Source organism: Pocillopora damicornis, chromosome 13 (genome assembly GCF_964200805.1).
Source record: "Pocillopora damicornis chromosome 13, jaPocDami1.2, whole genome shotgun sequence".
Lineage (NCBI taxonomy): Eukaryota > Metazoa > Cnidaria > Anthozoa > Scleractinia > Pocilloporidae > Pocillopora > Pocillopora damicornis.
The window spans coordinates 2,313,153-2,335,034 of record NC_142682.1 but is presented as its reverse complement, the minus strand read 5'-3'; the positions used below and the strand labels follow the sequence as shown (position 1 = coordinate 2,335,034).

Genomic DNA, 21,882 nt, shown 5'->3' with positions numbered 1-21,882 from the left:
TCTTTTATGAGGTTTTCTTGTTTCCTCTTCCCGTTCTTTTTACATGTGGGATATATGTCATTCCTCTGATTTCTTTCCATTATTTAATTTTTGTGTGTGCAGAGGTCCAGTGATTTCTTACATCTTGCTTTAAAAAAGGTCAATAGGTGTCCTTAAAGTAGCCAGGAACCTATTCAAGGAAATATTTTACATGGAATTCATGTCACTTGCATTCCACACTTCCTTAGATATTTTGATGTTGGTTCAAGACATAGTGTTGAATTTTTTTTTTTTCAATGTTAAAAGAAGGAGGAGAAAATCATTTAATTTGAGATAGAGTAGGGGTTTTTTCTAAGGGCTGTTTATACCCTCCCCTTGAGGCAGTCTCTCTGGTAGATTAATAGCTTTTGACTGATATTGAAAAGGTGATTCCCCTCCCCCATTAGCTTCCAAGTTGTGTCTAACAATTAGGGCTGGATATGTCACAACACAAAGTTGAAATCATTCTACAAAATTTATTCTTCAATGACAAATTAGGGAGGTCTGGCTCCATTAACAATGACTAGTAAGTTAAAATCTTTACTGTTCAAGTCTGATACTTCATCTTTATATTTTGAACTGCAACTCTGACAAGTAACAGCCAACGAATAGGTACAAAAATTACATTAATATTTACAAAAAAAGCTGAAACCTTCCGGAAAAAAATTATTTGAATGTGATATAAATCTTACAGCTATAACCTACAAAAAGGCCTTCTCTCTTTGAAAGTGTGATGATTTGATTTACAATTTGGTTACAATTCTTTTTTCAATATTTTGTTGGAAGTGTGAAACGACTTGAACCGGTTGGCTTCAATCGGAAAACAATGCAGAAAACACGAGAAATAAAAAAAAACTTGGTAAGCAATCTGTGGTGTTTGCAATCTGATACCTTTAAAAGCTCCCAAAACACTTCCAGCGAACAAAACTTACAAGAGCATGGAGAGAATTTAGGATCGAAACTGACCAATCACAAAATGAAAAAGTTTCCTGAGAGGTCCGAGGCTTATTTGTTTTCTCTGCAGGAAGCTTTGTGTTTTTTACTTCAATGTTATTGGTTCGTTTATTAAAAGAGTTTGACATCCTTCGTTCTCAATAAACATGTTCATTGGTTCATTTTTCTTCATTTCGATCCGGTTCAAATAATCTCGCTGCTCTGAGCACTTTACAGATTTGCTTTGTTTTTATTCATGTTTTGAGTTATTGGGTTGATACTGTCACTGAGCTGGTTACCTCACTGCTATTTTGAATAGTAAGTGGTTCAAATAATTTCTTTTCAGTTTTTAATTAGAATTGCTGAGGCCTAAAGAATTAGCTCACATTTAGACTGACTATTGCTTAGTAAATTACGTGCCTTTTGCTTACCTGCTTGAGTGATGTTTATATTTCGTGAGAGGTTTAACGTGTGTAGCTGACTGTTGTTGTTGTTGATGAGTTCAGCCAAGTGCTGTGCTCCGATGTCTGAGATGTCATTGAGTGAGAGGTCTAACGTGCGTAGCTGACAGTTGTTGTTGTTGATGGCTTCAGCCAAGTGCTGTGCTCCAATGTCTGAGATTTTATTGTTTGTGAGGTTTAACGTGTGTAGCTGACAGTTGTTGTTGTTGATGGCTTCAGCCAAGTGCTGTGCTCCAATGTCTGAGATTTTATTGTATGAGAGGTTTAACGTGTGTAGCTGACAGTTGTTGTTGTTGATGGCTTCAGCCAAGTGCTGTGCTCCGATGTCTGAGATGTCATTGAGTGAGAGGTCTAACGTGCGTAGCTGACAGTTGTTGTTGTTGATGGCTTTAGCCAAGTGCTGTGCTCCAATGTGTGAGATGTTATTGTATGTGAGGTTTAACGTGTGTAGCTGACAGTTGTTGTTGTTGATGGCTTCAGCCAAGTGCTGTGCTCCAATGTCTGAGATGTTATTGTCTGTGAGGTTTAACGTGTGTAGCTGACAGTTGTTGTTGTTGATGGCCTCAGCCAAGTGCTGTGCTCCAATGTCTGAGATGTTATTTCTTGTGAGGTTTAACGTGTGTAGCTGACAGTTGTTGTTGTTGATGGCCTCAGCCAAGTGCTGTGCTCCAATGTTTGAGATGTTATTGTCTGTGAGGTTTAACGTGTGTAGCTGACAGTTGTTGTTGTTGATGGCCTCAGCCAAGTGCTGTGCTCCAATGTTTGAGATGTTATTTCTTGTGAGGTTTAACGTGTGTAGCTGACAGTTGTTGTTGTTGATGGCGTCAGCCAAGTGCTGTGCTCCAATGTTTGAGATGTTATTGTCTGTGAGGTTTAACGTGTGTAGCTGACAGTTGTTGTTGTTGATGGCCTCAGCCAAGTGCTGTGCTCCAATGTTTGAGATGTTATTGTCTGTGAGGTTTAACGTGTGTAGCTGACAGTTGTTGTTGTTGATAGCTTCAGCCAAGTGCTGTGCTCCAATGTCTGAGATGTTATTTGTTGTGAGGTTTAACGTGTGTAGCTGACAGTTGTTGTTTTTGATGGCTTTAGCCAAGTGCTGTGCTCCAATGTTTGAGATGTAATTGTATGTGAGGTCTAACGTGCGTAGCTGACAGTTGTTGTTGTTGATGGCCTCAGCTAAATACTTTGCTGCTTCATCTGTCAATTGATTGTTTGTGAGGTTTAACCAGCTCAGTTGAGATTCCCTACATTTTAACAATTTGCAAAGTTCAAAACAACCTAATGGACCAATGTTATTGTAACTCAAATCTAAATGTGAAATTTGTTGAACATTAATTACATTTACTAACGAAGAGCAATCAACAGCTGTGAGGTGACAACGAATAAAATTTACACAATTAAAGTTCATTTGTTGAAGTTTTCTCTGTGCTTCTTCGTTCATTCTGCTATTTTCGTTTAAACATTTAATTAATGTTACTGCTAATTCTCGTTCGTCTTCAGTCGGCCAGCAGGTTACTTTCCTTTGCTCTTCATTCTCTGTCCATTGTTCGTAGTAGTCTGCGCTTTCTTTTTCAGTTTTCACAGGAAGAAGGTCCGTGATAATTTCGCTTGGTAGGTCAGTGTTATTCTCCATTAATCCTGCTAGAAACTGAAAAACCAGCTGCCATCTGCCGTCCTTGATGTTCTCGGAAACAAAGTTTTTTAATTCTGTTTCACTCATATTTGCCAGGTGTCTCGCGGCGAAAAACTCTTGCATTGTCAGATGAATGAAACAGAATTGTGGTTCAAGATTAAGCGTGTCAGTTTTACGGTCGGGTAAGCGATGAAAAAGAGCGCTGTCTCCCATTCCTTGTACCTCGTTTCCTCCAAGGATCAGTTTTCCATCTTTGATTCCGTCAAAGGCTACTTTTCCTAGTATCCTGAAATTCTCCAGTACATCTTTGGGCCAAACATGTTCGAGAGGAAACAAAACATTGCTCAATTCTATTGTATGTTTAAAATAAAACACTTTCACTGCAATATTGTATATCAATGTTAATTTGGAAGGGAGGGCAACGTCAGCGGAACTTTCGGACTCTTGACTTCGCATGATTTCTAACAGACTTGTGCAGATGATAAAGCTGTTGACCGGGACATAACACAGCGAGAGCAAATTCAAGTTGCTACTGATGTGTCGCCATAGTGTTTCGCCCACTGCCTTTTCATCTCCGGCCAATTTGAATACATATTCTTCAACTTGTTCCGATGAGAATCCTAGAACCTCGTAAGTATTGTCAAACGAAAGGTGTTTGATTCTCGACAAAGCCGTAGGTCTCGTGGTGGTCACAATTGAGGCATCTTCTAGGAGTTTCCCGGTCACAAGCCACTGATAAAGGATTTGGAGCGGCTTTTTCTCTTCATTGCTCCTGGGATAAAGAGGCGCCCCGACCACGTTTGCGTCATGTTTAAATTCGTCGAATCCGTCAAAAAGTATGAGTACACCTTTAGGGTTTTCAAGCAGGTGATTCCAGACCTCGTCATCTATATGATCTGTTGGGAAATACTCGGACTGAATTAACAGTTCCTTGAGGCTAAGGTCGTTTGCCGATTTGAATCTTCTGAATTTCACTAGGAAAGCGGCATCAAAATGGATTTTGGCTCCAGTTGTCACTTTAAAAGTTTTGTTTGATGCCCAGTCTCTGACAAGTTTGGTACAAAATAATGTCTTGCCGATTCCGGCTCGACCAACGATTAACACTTTCTTATTTTCAACATTTAGGAGGTCTTCCAAGCGTTCCGGATGTGATTTTTTCCCGCGCGACCTTGGATAAATTTTGAGCTGTTCCTCTCTGTTTTCAGTAAGGTGATACGTAGCTCTGTTCGGAATCCAAACAAGATTTGTGTAAATTTGATCCAAGGTCAAATGTTTAACTGTTGTGTTTTCGCCTGGATTACCTGAAAAAGGTGATTGGAGTTCGTAAAGTCTTTGGGTCGTTTGAATAATTATTTTCTTCTTGCGTTCGATGAATTCGTGAAATTTGCGTTCTTGGAGTTCTTCAGTGTCTCTTTCAGTGAGTGGAATAGTTTCGTTCCTTCCATTTAGGTGTTGGTTGAGACTTAAATGGTTTCTTTCTTGGAGTTGTTCAGTGTGTCTTTCAGGGAGTGGAATAGTTTCGTTCCTTCCATCTAGGTGTTGGCTGAGACTAAGATGGGTTCTTTCTTGGAGTTGTTTAGTGTGTCTTTCAATGAGTGGGATAGTTTCGTTCCTTCCATCTAGGTGTTGGCTGAGACTTAGATGGGTTCTTTCTTGGAGTTGTTCAGTGTGTCTTTCAATGAGTGGGATAGTTTCGTTCCTTCCATCTAGGTGTTGGCTGAGACTTAGATGGGTTCTTTCTTGGAGTTGTTCAGTGTGTCTTTCGGTGAGTGGAGTAGTTTTGTCCCTTCCATCTAGGTGTTGGTTGAGACCTAAGTGAGTTTTAAGAAACATTGAGTCTTGAATGAAACTCCTTTTAATGCATGCCCGTGAAAAAAGGTAAACGATTTCAACCAGAATAGTAACGACAAGAATTCCATTCACACCAAGGACAACGTACATCCAGTAGGTTTTCTTTGCCGCTCGTTGATTGTGACAATCGTATAAAGTCGAGTGTTGGGCGTTGTCAGTTGAATTCCTTGGCTGAGTGGTTCCATCGGTTAAATTACAGTCAAACTTGGAGGAAAACTTTAAAGGATAAAGTAACTGAGTTTGTAGGATGATGAAAAGAACTCCTAAAACAAGTCTAGTGAATAGTTGACAGCAGTAAGCGATAAAAAGCTTATATCCCGTCGATAATGCGTTCCCTTGGTCGCACGGCTGTCCCTCTGAATCACCGTCACGACTGCTTGGCGACAGTCGATTGACTGTTGGTCTTACTATTAGGGAGTAGATAACACAAGCAGATATAATAAGGACGAAATTCGTGATTACGAAGCCATAAACTGGAACACCGAGTTTGCTTTGTTGCTTCACGTATTTCTCGTAACATTTTCCCTGGACGGCTTTGATGTTTTCACTTTTCGCTCCGCCACAGTTGAAATCAAACCTGGGTTCGTTGTATTCCATGTCGGCGAATATACCAAGGAAGATGACACCAATCACGCTCCAAATAACCACTACCCCAAAGGGAATTTTGTTGAAAGTTTTCGGTTCCAAATAATCTAATAGCTTTTCCATTGACATTTTTGGTGATTCCGTTATCTTCGTTTGAGTATTGATTTTCTCCGGTTCAATTGAACTGCTAATTCGATCATAGTGTATTTAAAGAGATACAGAACTTTTGTTTGATTGGCTCTTTGAAAACTTTCAACTGTCAAAAAGGCGATGGCCTATGCAACGTTTACTTGTTTACATAAGAAACAGATATCAGACTAGTTCAGCCGGGTACAGATATGTATTGTTTCAAAAGATGCGCTTGACCTCTTCATCCACCTGCCCCCCTTTGCTCATTTCCATACACCTTCGATCTTCTTTCCTATGAAAATTCAGCGCGGAAGCCCAGTAGACTTGACTTAATTTCTGCTGTCAAACCCAGAGTACTTATGTTGATTACTTTGCAGCTTTAAGCCTGCTAATTTCTAAGCTACCAAGTATCACCATTTTCTGCAGTATTCTTGTATTTCTTACTTAATAGACGCCAACACACCAGGGTGTCATGCTGGTGAAAGACTTCTTTTTTGCACTGTGGGAGACGTGATGAAAGCACGAAACCGCGCAGAGGGGGGGGGGGGAGGGCTTAGCCCCCCACTTTTTCGCGAAAATCGAAAATAAATTGAACAAAAACAATTTAACAAAAGTAACGGAGCCAAAAATAGCCCCCACTCAAAAACTCGCCGCGCGATTCCAGAAGAAACACTTACACTGTAGACTTAATAAGGTTGAATAAGAGGACTAGGATTCTTTCGCTGCCTCCAATCGGCGCTTCTGTGGTGGCGAGCAGCGAGTTCCTCACAGCAAATTTAGTGAGGCGTGAGTGGTCCAGTGGTCTGAGCGCTGGACTCTGGGTCGGACGGCCCGGGTTCGAGTCCTGGCCGGGGCACTACGTTGTGGCCTTAAGCAAGCCGCTTCACTCACCTTGCTTCGTCTTCTCGGATAAGACGTTAAGCCGGAGGTCCCGTCTCCTGCAGGGTTTGGGGTAGGAGACGTTAATTTCCCACGCACGAGATTACTGTGTGATGGATGTCCTCCCCTGGGGTGGGTTGGGTGGGAAAACAGCAGGTCCACATCAGCTTAACAGTTGCCAAAAATTCAACCTGCTTAAACAAATAAATAAATAAAATAATAATAATAATAATAATGGTTCCGCGTCAGGCTAAACTTTGAATTGTCCACTTCCTGTTTAGGAATGAGCCCGGAAAACTGGTTTATTTTGACTATCACTTGCTTAGATTGGTAACAATAAGAACACAAATTATACAAAATTATTTCCGCCGTATTATTTAGTTGTAGCTCTTCGCGTTGCCAAAAAATTTCGAAGCATGTAAAGAGAACGCGGCGCCGAATCCACTTTGCTGGACGCGATCAATTGTTGAGGGTTAAGAGGGCAGTGTAATTAACTGATAGATTTGGCGCCAGATTGATGCTTGGCGGCAGGATAAGAGAGCTTCAGGACAAATATCGTGACGATAGCGGAGAGCGCTAAAGACATCATGAAACTTCAGTTCCTCCCTGGTGACTTTAAACGTACAAAAAAAACGACATTCGATTTTATAAACGAAAACTATATGAGTGGAGGGCACTTCGCTCTTTCTGGGTGTTACTAAACTGTAGATTAGCAGACCGTAGAACCTGCGACCATTCTGCGCCATGCTGCGAAACCATTAGTCTTTTTGTAAAAAAAAAATATTAATTAATTAAAAAAGAAACTTAAAATACCTTAACATTTCAAGAAATTTCGTTTTCGGGTTTAAAGAAGATAACGTTAACATATATATCTATATATCTATATTTTAACAATTTTGACGTCCAATTAATGAAAACCCAAGCTCACACGGTGAGCCTCTGTGATTATGCAAAAATGTTTCCGTTGCGCAATGGGTGAATCAGGGATTTGCATGGGAATAAACAGCCGCGCTCTCGACTTTAGAAAGATCTGGACGTGTTTTGAATAATATTTTGACAATAAAAATTTGACAAATTTACCGCGTTCAAGTGGTTGTTCTTTTGCATCGAGAGAATTTTTTTGGGCTGAGCTCGGTTAATTTAGCCCGGTCTAAGTTCATCTGCCTAACCCTCTACATAATCCCTTCGAATACAAATCTGTGAGTAACGCCAACCGAGTGAATCCACTGGAAGCAAAACGCTGATTAATCACTCCGAACACCCCGATCACCCCAAAATTCGGCTTACTGTAATTTGCGAAACGAAATGAAAACCTGTAATTTGCGAAAAAAATTATTCTGAGACTCAAGAAAATAAAAGAGCTTGGATTAGTTACATTTTCCTAGCAAACATGATAGCGGAGCTCGCAAAGCGTAACCCCATAATTTAAATTGTACAAAATAGTAGTAACCCATCAAGCCGAAAAAATTTGGATGTACGACCGTGCGACCGTTTCATTTTCACTACATCATATTCCTCTACGCATCTGATTACATACAACTCCAACTACGACTCCATTGCTAGTTAAAACCAGCCTTCAGTCCCTCAGTCTGGGAATAGCAACTGTTATTTCTTTATGAAAGTTTAATAAGTTCTATGTAATGCATCAAAACAAACAAGAGAACGACTACAAATCAATACAGCCAACTTAAAGCGTTTTCAGAAAACTGCAGTTCACTGGTATTTTCTTTGCTTTGAGTTACAAAGGTGCTAAACAGTAGGAAACCTCTGGCTTTCAAACTTTAAGCCAATACTTCCTTGTTGTTCTTTGTGGCATCTAGGAACTCCAAATTCTTGAGACCTTCAGCGAATGAGTCTATCTCAAACTTCCTCAACGAAATTATTTCAGTCACCAGTAGGTTTTGTACAAGATGTGCCACATTCTTATTTGTTATCTTCTTGGTTATTAGCCAGTGAGAGGCATTTATCGCTGACCAGAAGGACTCAGAGGAAGGATGGTTGTGAAGGACTTTAGAAACATCTCCTTCCTGCAACTTATCCAGCAATTCATGCAAAACAGCAGTTTCTTCAATTAAGGAGAAAAAAAAAATTAAAACCTATCAGAAATGTTCCATTGTCACTTTATATGCCTATGGATTAACTCTTCAACTCCCAAGATCTCATTAGTAATTCTCCTTACTGTCTTCCATATAGTTCTTGTGATGTTAGTTTGAAGAATTTGGTATAGGACCACATAATAATCCCCTAATTAAGATTTTTCTTTATTCTCATCACTTGTCTGTTTGATATTGTATTCATATTGTAAGGAGAAATTCTGTCTTGGTCACTCATGGGAGCTAAAGGGTTAAGAGAGGAAATAATTCACTTGCCCTTTGATTCTGTTAATGTCAAAGCTCTATTAGGAAATGACCATTATTTTTGAGAAAGGGTGGGGGGAGGTTGGGCAATTTTGTTGTTGTTGTGGTAATTGACCAACCCTCCCCTCAAAAAATAATAGTCCATCCCTAAGCCCTGTCTCTAACAAGCTCCTTGTTTGGAAGTCTAATTTTTTTAATAACCCCCCTCTCTGTAAACCTGCCTCTTCCCTATAAAAAGTGTACAAAATTAACTACATTCCAATGTTTTTGTGACCATAAATGTAACAAAAACTGTAAGTACACTAAAGTACCTGCATGTACCTCTGAACAACAATTTCTATCTGGTGTTTGGAGGAATCTGGAAACATTTCAGACAGTTGATCCACCCACAACCTTGTTTCTGTCTGTGTAACATATCTGAGAGGAGAAATCTGTCACTCCTGGGCTGCTTTTCCCATTAGGATTTAGGTAAGAAACCTCGGGAAGGGTGATGGCGTTCTTAACGATCACATATCAACATTTTCTCTTCGTCAACCACAGTCACACTATCAAATACATCCTTCTCTCCAGCTCTGTGACCAAAGTTTCACCGTTTTGCAACATGCACTGGCATTTGAACTTCTAAATTTTAAAACAACAACTGAAAAAATTATGAAAAAACTAAGAAGGTTTTTCATACTTTTGTGCTCTTTTGTCTTTGAGACTTTTCTTCCGTCAGTCCTTGTTGCTGCAAAAAAAAATATATATATATATATATGTAAATATGTATACTTTATGATCATTTAAAGAAGAGTCTACTTCCAGCTGCTCAACCAACAGAATCACAAGGTAGTGATAAAAATGCAAAACCCACTGGTAATTGACGTGCACAGGTCAAACTTCCATCAAATGATCTACATTGGACGCCCTCTATGCGTAACTAGAGTATATACGCACTGGAAAACGGAATCTAGTTATTTATCTATTTTCATAACTTTTCTGGCTTTCTACATCCACTTTCTAATAGCAAACTATTCTTAATTAATTAAAACATGAGGTTTCCATCCTCCATGATTCAGTGCAATATATGGATTTTTACCTGTAACTTTGGAAGACGTCAGATTCTGCACTTCCTATAAACAGACAACAAAAATATTATTAGGTCAAAAAAAGTAACATGATGGTGGCATACTGCCATAGATCTGAAATAACACTGCACATCATTCATGTAGATTTGGACATCAAGAATAGTGACAATAAATTCATGTTAAAAAGTCCTCACAATAAATTTATAAAAAATGTTTCTTCCCCTTTTTTCCATAATACTAAAGATGCGAGTTTTTTTGCAGGATATGACTAAAGTAAAAGGGAAGAGAGGAGAGAACAGGAAACCTCTTATATGGCTGACTACGATAACAAAAAATACCTCTTGTTTCTCTTAAGCATCACTCACTATTATTGCATCTGAAAAAGTTCAAAGCTTCTTTAAATGCATTCTTTTTTATAGTTTTTAACTCCAAATAAATCACTGTCTAGAAGACACATAAAAAATTGAACTTTGACCCAGTTGAAGATAGATTTTCATTTAGTCTTGTGTTGGTTACTACTTGGAATCTCACGACAAGTTCAGAGTCTTTATTTTATTAATTCTTGGAAATGGTTTTTGGAGGATACTCATCCTGTAAAAACAAGGATCCAGAAATGTCAATTTAGGTTGATACTAAAGGGTGTTCAATGTAGTATTACTACTTTTAACCTACCAATTGGCTTAGGAACAGCAAGAACTTGACTTCAATCAAATACCAGATTATTCAGGGACCACACAACTGGATGAGTGGGCTGAGATAACTACCAAAGCACATGTGTCATGTCGCATGGCAAGACGGCTGATAACAAACATATTGAGATTGGGATAAATAGACCACCCCACTTTAAAGTACCTGTATACAGAAACATCCTTATGGCTTATCCTTAACTGTTTGTCAGAAAGTAATTGATACCATTATTGTGCAATTGAAGCCAGCGATATGTAACCATGCCATAAATAGAAAAAATAAAGCAAATATAACCATAACAGTGCTTTCAATAACATTCGAGGAAGGGGGCTACCTCGGTAAAGCACCTGTGTGAGAATAGTAAGAAGAACAATTTCCCTCTCGTTATCCTATTACTTCCATTCAGAATAAACTCACTCTAAAAAGAGTTTTCAGTGCTGAGTCCAGCATACACCTCACTTGTTATAAGGCCTGGCACCTCTAATGCTAAAATAACAGCTGGCAACAACTTTGTATGATTTGCAGAAACAGTTTAGTTTTAGTTTCATTGCAATAATTACCATTGAATTTTTAGACTGAACATTTTCCTAAGTTGACATTTGCCATTTGAAACTCATTTTTCTTGGAGACAACTGTACATTTTCACGCCCAAAATTGAAGAAGACCTCATAATTTCTAAATAAAAAGGGTGAATGGTCACATAAAAATGAAAATTTCTTTTTCCACTAATAACAGTAAACTATTCACGATTTCTGTACTCCCTCTGGTGAACTCTTTAATAAAAGAAGACCATAACTTTTGACCTTATTACCAGCACTGTAAACACAATGATTTACTCACCCTGGCCAAGTTTTCCGTGGTTCATAAAGTATTAACAGGGTAGGTTCATAGTAACCCTAAAGAAACTGAATATCTATAATGTTGCACAACTTTTCACAAATGTCTTTGAGGTTGATGGTGTAACTTGGTAACATGGGAGATCGATCACCACTAAAACAGAACATAACGAAAACAAAAATTTTGCAGGTCAGAATTTTAGTAGATTCTCCTCAATCTACAGAAATCAGTTCCCACAGAGAAGTACATGAAACACAACACCACCTTCAATGGCAAAAATTAGTTCCCAGCAGAAATTTCAGACATCCTGACCCCTAAAAAGTGTTTTCACAAAACACAAACAATTCCTAATTGCCAATTTGATGATAAAACTCCTTAAAAAAACTCTGATATTAGACCATACACAATCGCCATTGCTCATAAGGTACAAATTTAACCAAATAAACATGTACCCTGTAATAACTGTGAAAGCTAAATCAAGAAGAAACTCAATCTATGGCTTCAAAAGTGTGGCCATCACTTAAACTTGTTTACCTCACCACTGTATATTTTGTGTCTCAAGAAATGATTGCAAAATTAACAAATGAGTGACCGTTCCGAACTGAAAGTTATTACTTTTGATGTTAGTTTTTTGCCCTGCAATGGGGTCATTATTGAAAGAGAACTTGGAACGATTAATGTTATGCTTACTGATTACACATTGCTGTTGTTTTTTATTTCTTGTTGCCAAAAGTTGTTGATTTTCAGGGACATCATCACATTGCTTACCTGGCAATGACCAAAATTTAATTATACTTTACAGATCTATACACCCATTGACATGTCTTCAGAGCAAGTTCTGTGATGCTTTTTGGGTATATTGATACAAAAATCAGGTCATTTATGCACATATATCATACCTTGCTGTAAAAGTTCCTTCCTGCTCATGTTCCTCTAATGCTCCTTCTTGTCTAAACAGTAAAACCACAATATGTGTGTCATAGATAAGCATCACTGCACAGTGTCAATCAGGATCCACACACCAAAGGAGGCCAAAAATACTCTTGATTACAACTCTGTAGTGTGATACAAGGAATAAAAAATGACTGTAAAATTGGGAAAGTACCATCCATCATAAATTATTATTGATCATGTGAATATAAATTCACATTGCCACTTACAGAGGAGGAATATCAGGAATGGTTATCATACACAACAACATAAGCTCCAGCCATATGAGTCTCTTGGCTCTAGTACACACTTTACTTAACAATAGCTTTTATTTGAATTATAACCATTCTTGCTATGAAGACAACATTTTGTGATCAATTTAAAATTTTGGCTAGTAATTTGTAAGAGGTTTTACCAAAAAATTCTACTATCTTGGTTATTTTGTTGTCTTCAAAGAAATGCAAACTTTTTGTCTTCTGATCATGATGCCAGGATCATAATCCACCACACCAAACTGCACACATAATAAAATGACACTTATCAAGGAACACTTCAAAGAATCCAAATTTAAACATTTGGACATCATGTTAGATATCAAGGCTAATGTGTGCACTTTGACTTAAATTTTTCTTTTTTACCTCAGTCTACTAAAATCAATGGCAAAGAAGTAAAAGTGGAACAAAAAATGACATAAAATGGAAAATCTTTCTTATCTGATATATTTCATTTAAAATGCTTCATGAACAATGTAATTTAATACAGGTCTTGTTAATATCTTAGGATTTAAGAGGCGATCTCTGTAAGAGCGGCCCAGGGCATTTCGCATCGAAAAAAAGTTTTCCCTCAAACTTTGCCCAATAAACTATTTTTGGTAACAAGTAAGTAAAACCACATTAGTTTCTGGAAATACCTCAACATAAAATTTTAGAGCTCTCAAAAGTCAAAGCTGCAAAAGGCCCTTTTTTGACCTCTTGCGACATCGAAAATTTCAAAAGTTGAATAGCCCTGTCCTCGTATCACACCGCAGGCAACAAAAAATATTTTGTATTCTTAAAGTGTGTGATATATAAGGTGTAAAAAATGCATTTCAATTTTGATATTCGTTTATTCAGAGGCTCGTCATAATTTATTTGAAAACACTCGTTGGACAGCTTTCTGAAATTGGTTAAAAGTACTCTTTCTTTCTCGATTGATATTGCTCAAGTCCAGACCAGACCATTAAAATCTCCACTTGATTTCTGCTAATAAGATGTTTGGCTGCAGAAAAAAATAAAAACATCTTGCACTTATTGATTTTCTTCGCCGAGGTGACTTCGAACTTTTAGCGATAGTGCTAGCGTGACAGCCGATTATGCAAATTAGTTCATTGAGCAAACTCCGACCGTTTTATGTGAGTAGCTCAATAAATCTTAGATTTTAACCATTTTAAGTAGAAAACATAGTAGGACAGAGCTTTAAAACCACACCGATTAATACTTTAAGCATTTTAAAAGGCCAAAATTTGACAAATTTTATTATCTCGTGACGAAAGACGTCAACAACAACGTATCGAATATTATAATTTGATTAGCGCTCGCAAACCCTTTTTTAAAAATTTGGTTTCTGTCATTTCATATTTGAGTTCCGATGGCTTACGCTATTCAAATCTGTATGAACATTTCAAAATTAAACTACAGGATTCTATTTAGTGTAACCGGCGATAACAGCACACACTGAAATACACCATGACCAGTGACTCTGTCACGTAATTCCATCGTGTAGTTGTCCTGAATACTTCTCACGTCTAAATAAAGCAGCGATTTCTCAGATTTCTCGCTGAAAGGGAAAAAATTATATTTGATCGTCACATCTGTCTGCATAACAGTCTCTGTTCATAAGTTTGAAGAGTTCTTGTAAAAAAAGATATCGCATTCGCATAACGGGTGGACGTCATAACTAGATTGCATGACAACTGCACTCCGAAATCGTTTCCTCCATTTTTGCAAGAGGTGCTGCATTTGTATCTTGCATTTTGAATGCGAGCTCAAAATGTTCGCATATTTCTCTTAGCATCTTGACTTTGGGACTAGACAACCTTGCTTCTCTTGCCAACGAGCACACATCATAGATATCAAACATGATTGGATGTTTCAATCTATCTCATCCATTACTGTGTTCCTCGCCTCTCTCAAAAACCCTTCGTCTACATCAGAAGCAGATGCTTCTATCAAGTGGTCGTCTGCGTCGGTGGCATCATCCGATTCTTGTTGTATTTTAGATCGCTGTTTAAGGCACAATCTCGAGAAGAAACCCCGAATCTGTTTGTTGGATAACCACTCTGTTCTATCGAAAATTCTCTCTCCATCTATTGTGCAAGCAGTTCGCATATCCTTTGGTACTTCTCTGGGTTTGGTTTCTGCCAGTGTCTCATCCGATTTTAAATTTCTGTTTCAAGTACTGCCTGACGTTTTGCGAAAGCCATTCACTTGCACCTCTCTTATGAAGAGCCCACCCCATGGGAAGCTTTGATGTACTTGTCAAGGGTTCTGTGGCCACTGCAATCAGTTCAGTCGAACTTTCACCTTCTAATGACAATGACTGAAAGTGATGAACCCACTACCTCTTCACTTTGTCATAAAGACTTTAAGTCATGCTCGCAGGCACAGGACTTACATGATGAACTAGCTAGTTCATATGGAAGTCAAGGTCGGCCTGGGTCTTAAAATCTTCATCGCAACCAGGTTCAGGGCATTGATAGGAACTACCGTCGTTGCCATCATTGCTTTCTCCTGCTGATGCAGTTCGTCGAGCAGTAGTGGGGAAAAATGGAATCTCCTCCACCAGATCCGTCATTTTTTCTGTGGAAAAATTGCAATTTTAATTTTACCGAATAAACTTTCCAGGCCCAACATTAAACGCTCTCCAAACGCGCAGGCCTTCTTGTGTAAATTGCTGAAAGTGGCAATCTTGATGTTGTGATAGCAACCTGCTTCATCCGATCTTAGAAAGACCTTTTTTATTCCTGAATTTCGTAACTTTATGGTGACAAAAAGATTTTTTAGGACTGACAGCACTGAAAACCAATCTTTTTACAGCTGTTAAGAAGGTGTACGTATCAGGTTACTTCCAGGCTTTCCTCCTGTGTTACAACAACCACGTTACTCACATGCCAATTGATTTCCCTCTTGGGAAACCATTCTGCTTGCTTTTCCCGGAACTTCATCGCTATGAACTTCATTGTCCAGTCAACTATTATAAATGCTTCATCTCCCTCCAAAGTATCGACAATTTTCCGCTGGCACTGATCCTGGTTTCTGCTCTCAGGATATGCCCTCTCCATTCAAAGATCTTAGCGGCAGCATTTTTTGCTTCATACAAATAGTCTTCCGCTTGAAACCTACCCAACTGCATTGTGTACTCAGAAATAATGCCATTTACTTCTTCAAGAACACTCTTCAGCTTCTCACAATCCTCACACTTCACGTTGTGACTGTGACTGCATACTTTCTGAACGTCAGTGTTACCAGCATGGCTCAGTGCAAAGACCCTACAGTGATCGGCACATTTGCTATCGTCCTCTTCGCAGTGATTAAGGTATGTAGTCTTCAGATACAACTTACTCTCCTGAAGCCTCTTCCGAACTTTTTTACACCAGTCCTTTTCTGCTACCACGCTTTCCAATTCGTCTATAATTTGGAGAAAATCCTCGATACCATCCGCTCCCTCAGCTGCAGTATCGTCTAAACCTCTATAGAACGCCATACATCTTAGAAATGGCCTTTGAAATTTGCAAATTGACAGAATACCGGCTCTTTACCCCTTTCGAATCGCTACCAGGGTGTGTCGGAAACTGGCACGCTGAACTTTGGGACCAGAACTTCCTGAACTGAGTCTTCTATATCGAACAGGCCAGCCCTTGCAAAGATAAGCTCTCCTTCTGTGAAACTCTCTTTTGACAAATGAATTAAGCAGAGATGACTCTTTATTGAGTCAGTACTCTGTGGCAAGTTAAACAAACCGGAAACTCCTCGTGAGTCTCCGAACGAAGTTTCTGAGGAACGCGACTGAAAACAGAACTTCTTGTGGCGAATACCGCTTCAAGAATTTAGCGTTATTAATCCGGATCCCAAGCAAACCAGTACCGAAAGAGACATAAGGATTACAGCTAATAAAATTACGCGCTTTACAATATAGATATAGCTAATTGTTGGAAAAATTAGGTGACACGTAACGTAATAATTTATTTCCTCAAAAATCGCGGGGTCCTTTTCCACAAGTACTCCCTAGAGTTCTGAATAGAAACTTTCATAAAGACAGGTGTGCAGAAAAAATTTTTCCTATTCCTGCCGACCAGAATTCTGATCCAAAAGGCGATGTTATCGCTGCTTTAATACGAAGGGAGAAGCAATTCAGGATAATTACACAATTGAATTATGTGACAGTGGTCACGGTGTATTTCAGTGTGTGCTGTTATCGCCGGTTACACTAAATAGAATCCTGTAGTTTGGTTTTGAAATGTTCATACAGGTTTGAATAGCGTAAGCCATCAGAACTCAAAAATGAAATAACAGAAGCCCAATTTTTAAAAAGGGGTTTGCGAGCGCTAATCAAAATTATGATATTCGATACGTTGTTGTTGACGTCTTTCGTCACGAGATAATAAAATATGTCAAATTTTGGCCTTTTAAAATGTTTAAGGTATTAATCGGTGTGGTATTAAAGCTCTCTCCACTATATTTTCTACTATATTGTCTACTTAAAATGGTTAAAATCTAAGATTTATTGAGTTACCCATGTAAAACGGTCGGAGTTTGCGCAATGAACTAATTTGCATAATCGGCTGTCACGCTAGCAATATCGCTAAAAGTTCGAAGTCACCTCGGCGAAGAAAATCAATAAGTACAAGATGTTTTTATTTTTTTCTGCAGCCAAACATCTTATTAGCAGAAATCAAGCGGAGTTTTCAATGGTCTGGTCTGGACTTGAGCAATATCAACCAAGAAAGAAAGAGTATTTTAACCAATTTCAGAAAGCTGTCCAACGAGTGTTTTTAAATAAATTATGACGAGCCTCTGAATAAACGAATATCAAAATTGAAATGCATTTTATACACCTTATATATCACACACTTTAAGAATACAAAATATTTTTTGCTGCATGCAGTGTGATACGAAGACCGGGCTATTCAACTTTTGAAATTTTCGATGTCGCAAGAGGTCAAAAAAGGGCCTTTTGCAGCTTTGACTTTTGAGAGCTCTAAAAATTTTATTTTGACGTATTTCCAGAAACTAATGTGGTTTTATTTACTTGTTACCAAAGATAGTTTATTGGGCAAAGTTTGAGGGAAAACTTTTTTCCGATGCGAAATGCCCTGGACCGCTCTTACAGAGATCGCCTCTTAACGGGTGACAGTTGAATCTTTTGGAAATATTAGTTTATTGTTACATGCCTATTAAGGTTTCTCTTGCCAATTAATTAAATTCTCAGTGGCTGATTACAAATCAATTAGTTATTAATTTATTTAAAATAACATTTTATCAAAATTAATGTTGACCCTTATGTAAACTTAAGGTCCACTACATGATGTACATAACATTCTAAATTGTAGAACATTTCACCTTTAAATATGAATTGTTCATTATTCAAAAGTGACAGAATCTATGTTAACCCTTTACCTCCCAAGATCTCATTAGTAATTCTCCTTACTGTCTGCCAAATGATTCTCATTATGTTAGTTTGAAGAATTTGGTACTGGATCAATTAGTAATCCCATCATTGATATTTTTCTTTATTCTCATCACTTGTCTGCATGATATTGTATTGATATAGTAAGAAGATATTCTGTCTTGGTCACCCACAGAGGTTATTAGGGTTAATCAACTCAAAAGGCTTATTCTTCATTTGTGTAAACCCCCACAAAAAAAACATTCATTGATTTTATTTAATACAAACTTAATATTTAATTGCTTAAACTTCAAGAAGAGAATACCTTGGCGTCCTTAAAGCTCAATAGCAGTGAGTCCCTTGACTTTCCAGCTGACCTAACAGCTTTAAGACATTCTATGTTGCCAAACAAAGAATACTGACTGACAAGCTCCAACTTCCTCCTCTTTGTAGTACTATCTAAGTAAAGTAAACCACAGGTGACCCAGTCTTGCAAAGTGAAACTCTTGTATATGAGCAATTCAATTGACCATTATATTGAAAGGTGGACATGTCTTAATTTTGGTAACCATCAACAAGTAAACCTATATTTACAATCTCCTGAGGGGCTAATCCCCTCCCCCCCCAGAAAAAGAAAAAAAATTAAAAATTAAAATGAAACTACCTGGAAGTAATAACATGGAAGATTGAGAACATCTCTTTCTCTATAGCATGTCAGATATTGGTCATTTTTGTTGGGGATCAAATTTGTTACAATCAGTGTTTGAAATCACCAAGTGTGCCAGCTTAAGGTACAAGAAATATTCATCATATTCCTCTCTATATTTGGGCAACTTTCTACTTTCCAAATCTGGTGCTTTTCTTTGAGGCTGGAATCTGATTTAATTGTTGGTTACAGGTCAACTCACGAAAGCTTGTTACAAGTACATCTCACCCTTGATAACCCAAGTAAATACTGATACCTTAAGTAAATACTGACCTCCTGTCTTGTCTGATGATGCTGATCCTGTTGAATTATGCTAAAATGAAGACATCATAGATAAAAGTTTAATAAAAATTAATTGCCAAAGGCCATGTGAACATTACTAAATAGTTAAACAGAAGGTAGAGACCCAAGGCATTAATACCAAGGCATAAAAATAAAGCGTGAGAAAACAGCCCTTTCATTTACCAACAATAGTCAATTCCCTTTGCCAAGCCCTCAGCCGCCATGTTGTTTATTTACCTCAAATCATTTTGTTTTGAAATTTGATATACGTATTTTGATTTGACCTCCTAAACAATATATCCTTTTCTGGGCACCAACTAGACAGCCTGAGAAGACCTTTAACCACTAGGTAAAAAAGAGACGTCGGAAATAGTTTAACTGCCCAGGGAATTTCGCTTTCAGATAATAGTGCATTTATGTCTACACCTGATATCGAGCGAGATATTTTCAATAGTACAACAACTGAATTCCCCATTAAACGATTCACGGAGCCCGTCTCCTACCTCGCCTTGGGTATAAAACTCGCTGATACGAAGCTGTGATGTTCCTGCCACAACACGATTGTTTTTCAGCTGGTGAAAAATAATTGACAGTACTCGCAGTGTTCGATTCCTGTCGGAGGGTGTGTTTGTTTATAAATCGCATACATCCTTTGCAAAATAATAATAATAGAGAAATAATCTCCTGCAAATAACTGAAAGCTATAGCAAGCAAAAGGTAACCGAAGAAGTTCAGTGACAAAAAGGCATGAAATGGAATGCCACATTCCTCCTATTTGTTAGAAGAAATCTTCCAGGCCTTCTGCTTTGACACCAGGCCTCTTTGGGAGATTCCGCCACTGAGCGTCATTTCCATGGAAACGATTTCTGGTGCACAAAGTTCTCAGTCTTGAAAGAAATGCTCACCGACAGCAACAAAGTAGTCGGAGACTAAGAAAAGAAAAAAGAGGTCATGAATATAGAATCTTGGTGCACCGTCGAACTCGACTCTAAGCAAGACTGACTGCGAACTTTAAAAACGTAATGAGAATTAAGAATATCTAATTGTTTATTTCGAGCGCTGGGATAGAAAGCCAACCGACACGTGTTCGTTTTTCATCTGACAAACAAACAAAAAAGGTATGTTTTATTTACGTTTTTAAAAAGAAATCCACCAAAGCAAATTCAGTTCTTGCTCTTGGCACGCAACTAACTCCTCGTTGTCGGAGACTTTGATTCGTGCGTGACACATGTCAAATGAGGAGTGTGAACATGGCTACCGAATCGGGCGCTAGACAAAGAGATTTTAAAATGTCTTTTGTGCTACCGACGTAAAAGAAAGAAAGAAATTGTTAGCTAAGAACCTACTAATTTCAAAACTTAACGAAGAAGATTATTTCAGGCCCGGGATACTTCTTGATATTCGTTATGACATGTTGGCTTATTTTGTAAACAATGGATTCCATGGCGAGAAGTGACTCTGCTTTGGAAGTACAAGGTTAGCTTTCAATTCGTCGATCGATGAGCGTTGTGGCTGCTGGTGTTATGTGCTATCTTACAATGGATACAGGTCTGGTTACGGTATTAAACACTGTTACCTTAGCCACATATCAGTCTTTCTGTTTGTGATCGTGATTGACTTTCTGTACAATTATCCCACACTGTCTAAACTCATTCACTGTCTTGTGTCATTGACATGTACAAAATATAACCTACAAAATTTAGAATTTGTTCTATTCATAACAAACGATTTGGTCCTATGCAAGAAATATGTCACCAAAATCTTATAGCTGAAAAAATTATGTAGTTGAATGTTGAAGACAGAATGCAAAGTTCTTGTATGACATGAGATCTTCTTCAAACGCTTACTATTTTGCTTGTGTAAGATCTGAGTTTGCAAATTTGGAGATTTAATCGATAGATTTGGACTTGAAGGTGGTCCATGTTTTAAATTTTTCTGCAGACCTAAATTTAGTCATCTATGCATTTTGTTTGGAGCAATATTGGACAAAAATCTCCCTTTTTATTCCAAGATTTAATGCTTAAGCTACTGATTAGATATAAACCATCCTGTATACTTTTCTATAGAGTGAAATCTTATGACTTGTGTAGCAATGCAGTTTAAGTCAACTAGCGCTCTCAAGTCCATGCTGGCAAAGAGTAAGATTTCATGGGCATCACCTATCAAGGGTGGAAAAGGGAAGAGGGTATGGGGGCATGTTCCCCTGGAAAATTGTAAAAAATAAAATAGCTAAGTTGTGCATTTCTTTAATCTGAGAGAGAATTTTTGCTGTTAAGAAGTGTGCAAAATGAGTGCATAGGGAACAAGGAGTAAATTATATTTGGAAGGATAATTTTATAGGTTCTTAATGAAAGCAGCAGTTTGCTATCTCAAAATCAACAGAATAAATGCAAAACCTTTAAGGAGAGAGAAATAATGGCTTGAGCATGACAGTGTAAGAATGAATTTGTATGCGTGAGTCTCACACCCAATGCATGAGACTGGAAAGTCAACTCAACACATTTAGCATACTACAGCATTTATTGCTTTTGTTTCGTTTATGTACCCAGTCAGTATGGTCATTTACGAGGGATTCTTCAATTCATGCCAGTTATATATTAACGGTACTGTAAAGTGGGTAGGGGGGTTCAATATAAAAGGAAATAATAGGATGAGGGCTGGAAGAATAAAATAACATTTCAATATTCCAAAAGGAAAAACATTTCCAAACTTGAATATGTCTGTTCTATCTTTAGAATGATGTTCACCAACCAAGTGTTAAGCACAAAATCAAAATCAAAAAGTTGAATTTAATACAATTAAAATAGAGGAAATATATTTTCAAGAGGGTGAAAAAACAAAAAAGACAATTGTAATGTTGTAATCAATGCTGTCTCCACTGCCT

At 37.9% G+C, this 21,882-nt stretch overlaps 2 protein-coding genes and 1 long non-coding RNA gene across 8 annotated transcripts in view; 1 reads left to right on the top strand and 2 right to left on the bottom strand.

Moving 5' to 3' along the window:
• LOC149034974 (uncharacterized) overlaps nt 1-21,882 on the top strand; it is a 33,533-nt gene that overhangs the window by 4,453 nt on the left and 7,198 nt on the right. For 2 of the 4 annotated variants that reach the window (XR_016182159.1, XR_016182158.1), the window contains exon 1: nt 19,802-20,116. This is a non-coding gene — a long non-coding RNA (uncharacterized LOC149034974). Of the gene's footprint in view, nt 1-19,801; nt 20,117-21,882 lie in introns of those variants that run through there. The other 2 variants (XR_016182157.1, XR_016182160.1) reach the window with 2 other exon arrangements.
• LOC149034976 (uncharacterized) lies at nt 481-6,142 on the bottom strand. The gene has a single exon (XM_089191071.1). It carries the CDS (start codon nt 5,608-5,610, stop codon nt 1,321-1,323), a length of 4,290 nt encoding a protein of 1,429 aa, XP_089047197.1. The 5' UTR covers nt 5,611-6,142; the 3' UTR covers nt 481-1,320.
• On the bottom strand, nt 7,252-19,447 carry LOC113666979 (cleavage and polyadenylation specificity factor subunit 1-like). Of its 3 annotated transcripts, none has more exons than XR_016182156.1 (7): nt 19,182-19,196; nt 18,990-19,029; nt 12,337-12,387; nt 10,586-11,590; nt 9,925-9,958; nt 9,526-9,573; nt 7,252-8,554 (listed from the first exon to the last, which is right to left on the bottom strand). XR_016182156.1 is itself a non-coding variant. In XM_089191086.1 (7 exons), the coding sequence occupies exons 3-4, from the start codon at nt 12,426-12,428 to the stop codon at nt 11,497-11,499; spliced, it is 186 nt and encodes a 61-aa protein (XP_089047212.1). In that variant the 5' UTR covers nt 12,429-12,492; nt 18,990-19,029; nt 19,182-19,447; the 3' UTR covers nt 7,252-8,554; nt 9,526-9,573; nt 9,925-9,958; nt 10,586-11,496. The 3 variants fall into 3 exon arrangements, 1 of the variants encoding a protein (XP_089047212.1); XM_089191086.1 differs by having other exon boundaries at nt 12,337-12,492; nt 19,182-19,447; XR_016182155.1 differs by lacking the exons at nt 18,990-19,029; nt 19,182-19,196 and adding an exon at nt 18,336-18,924.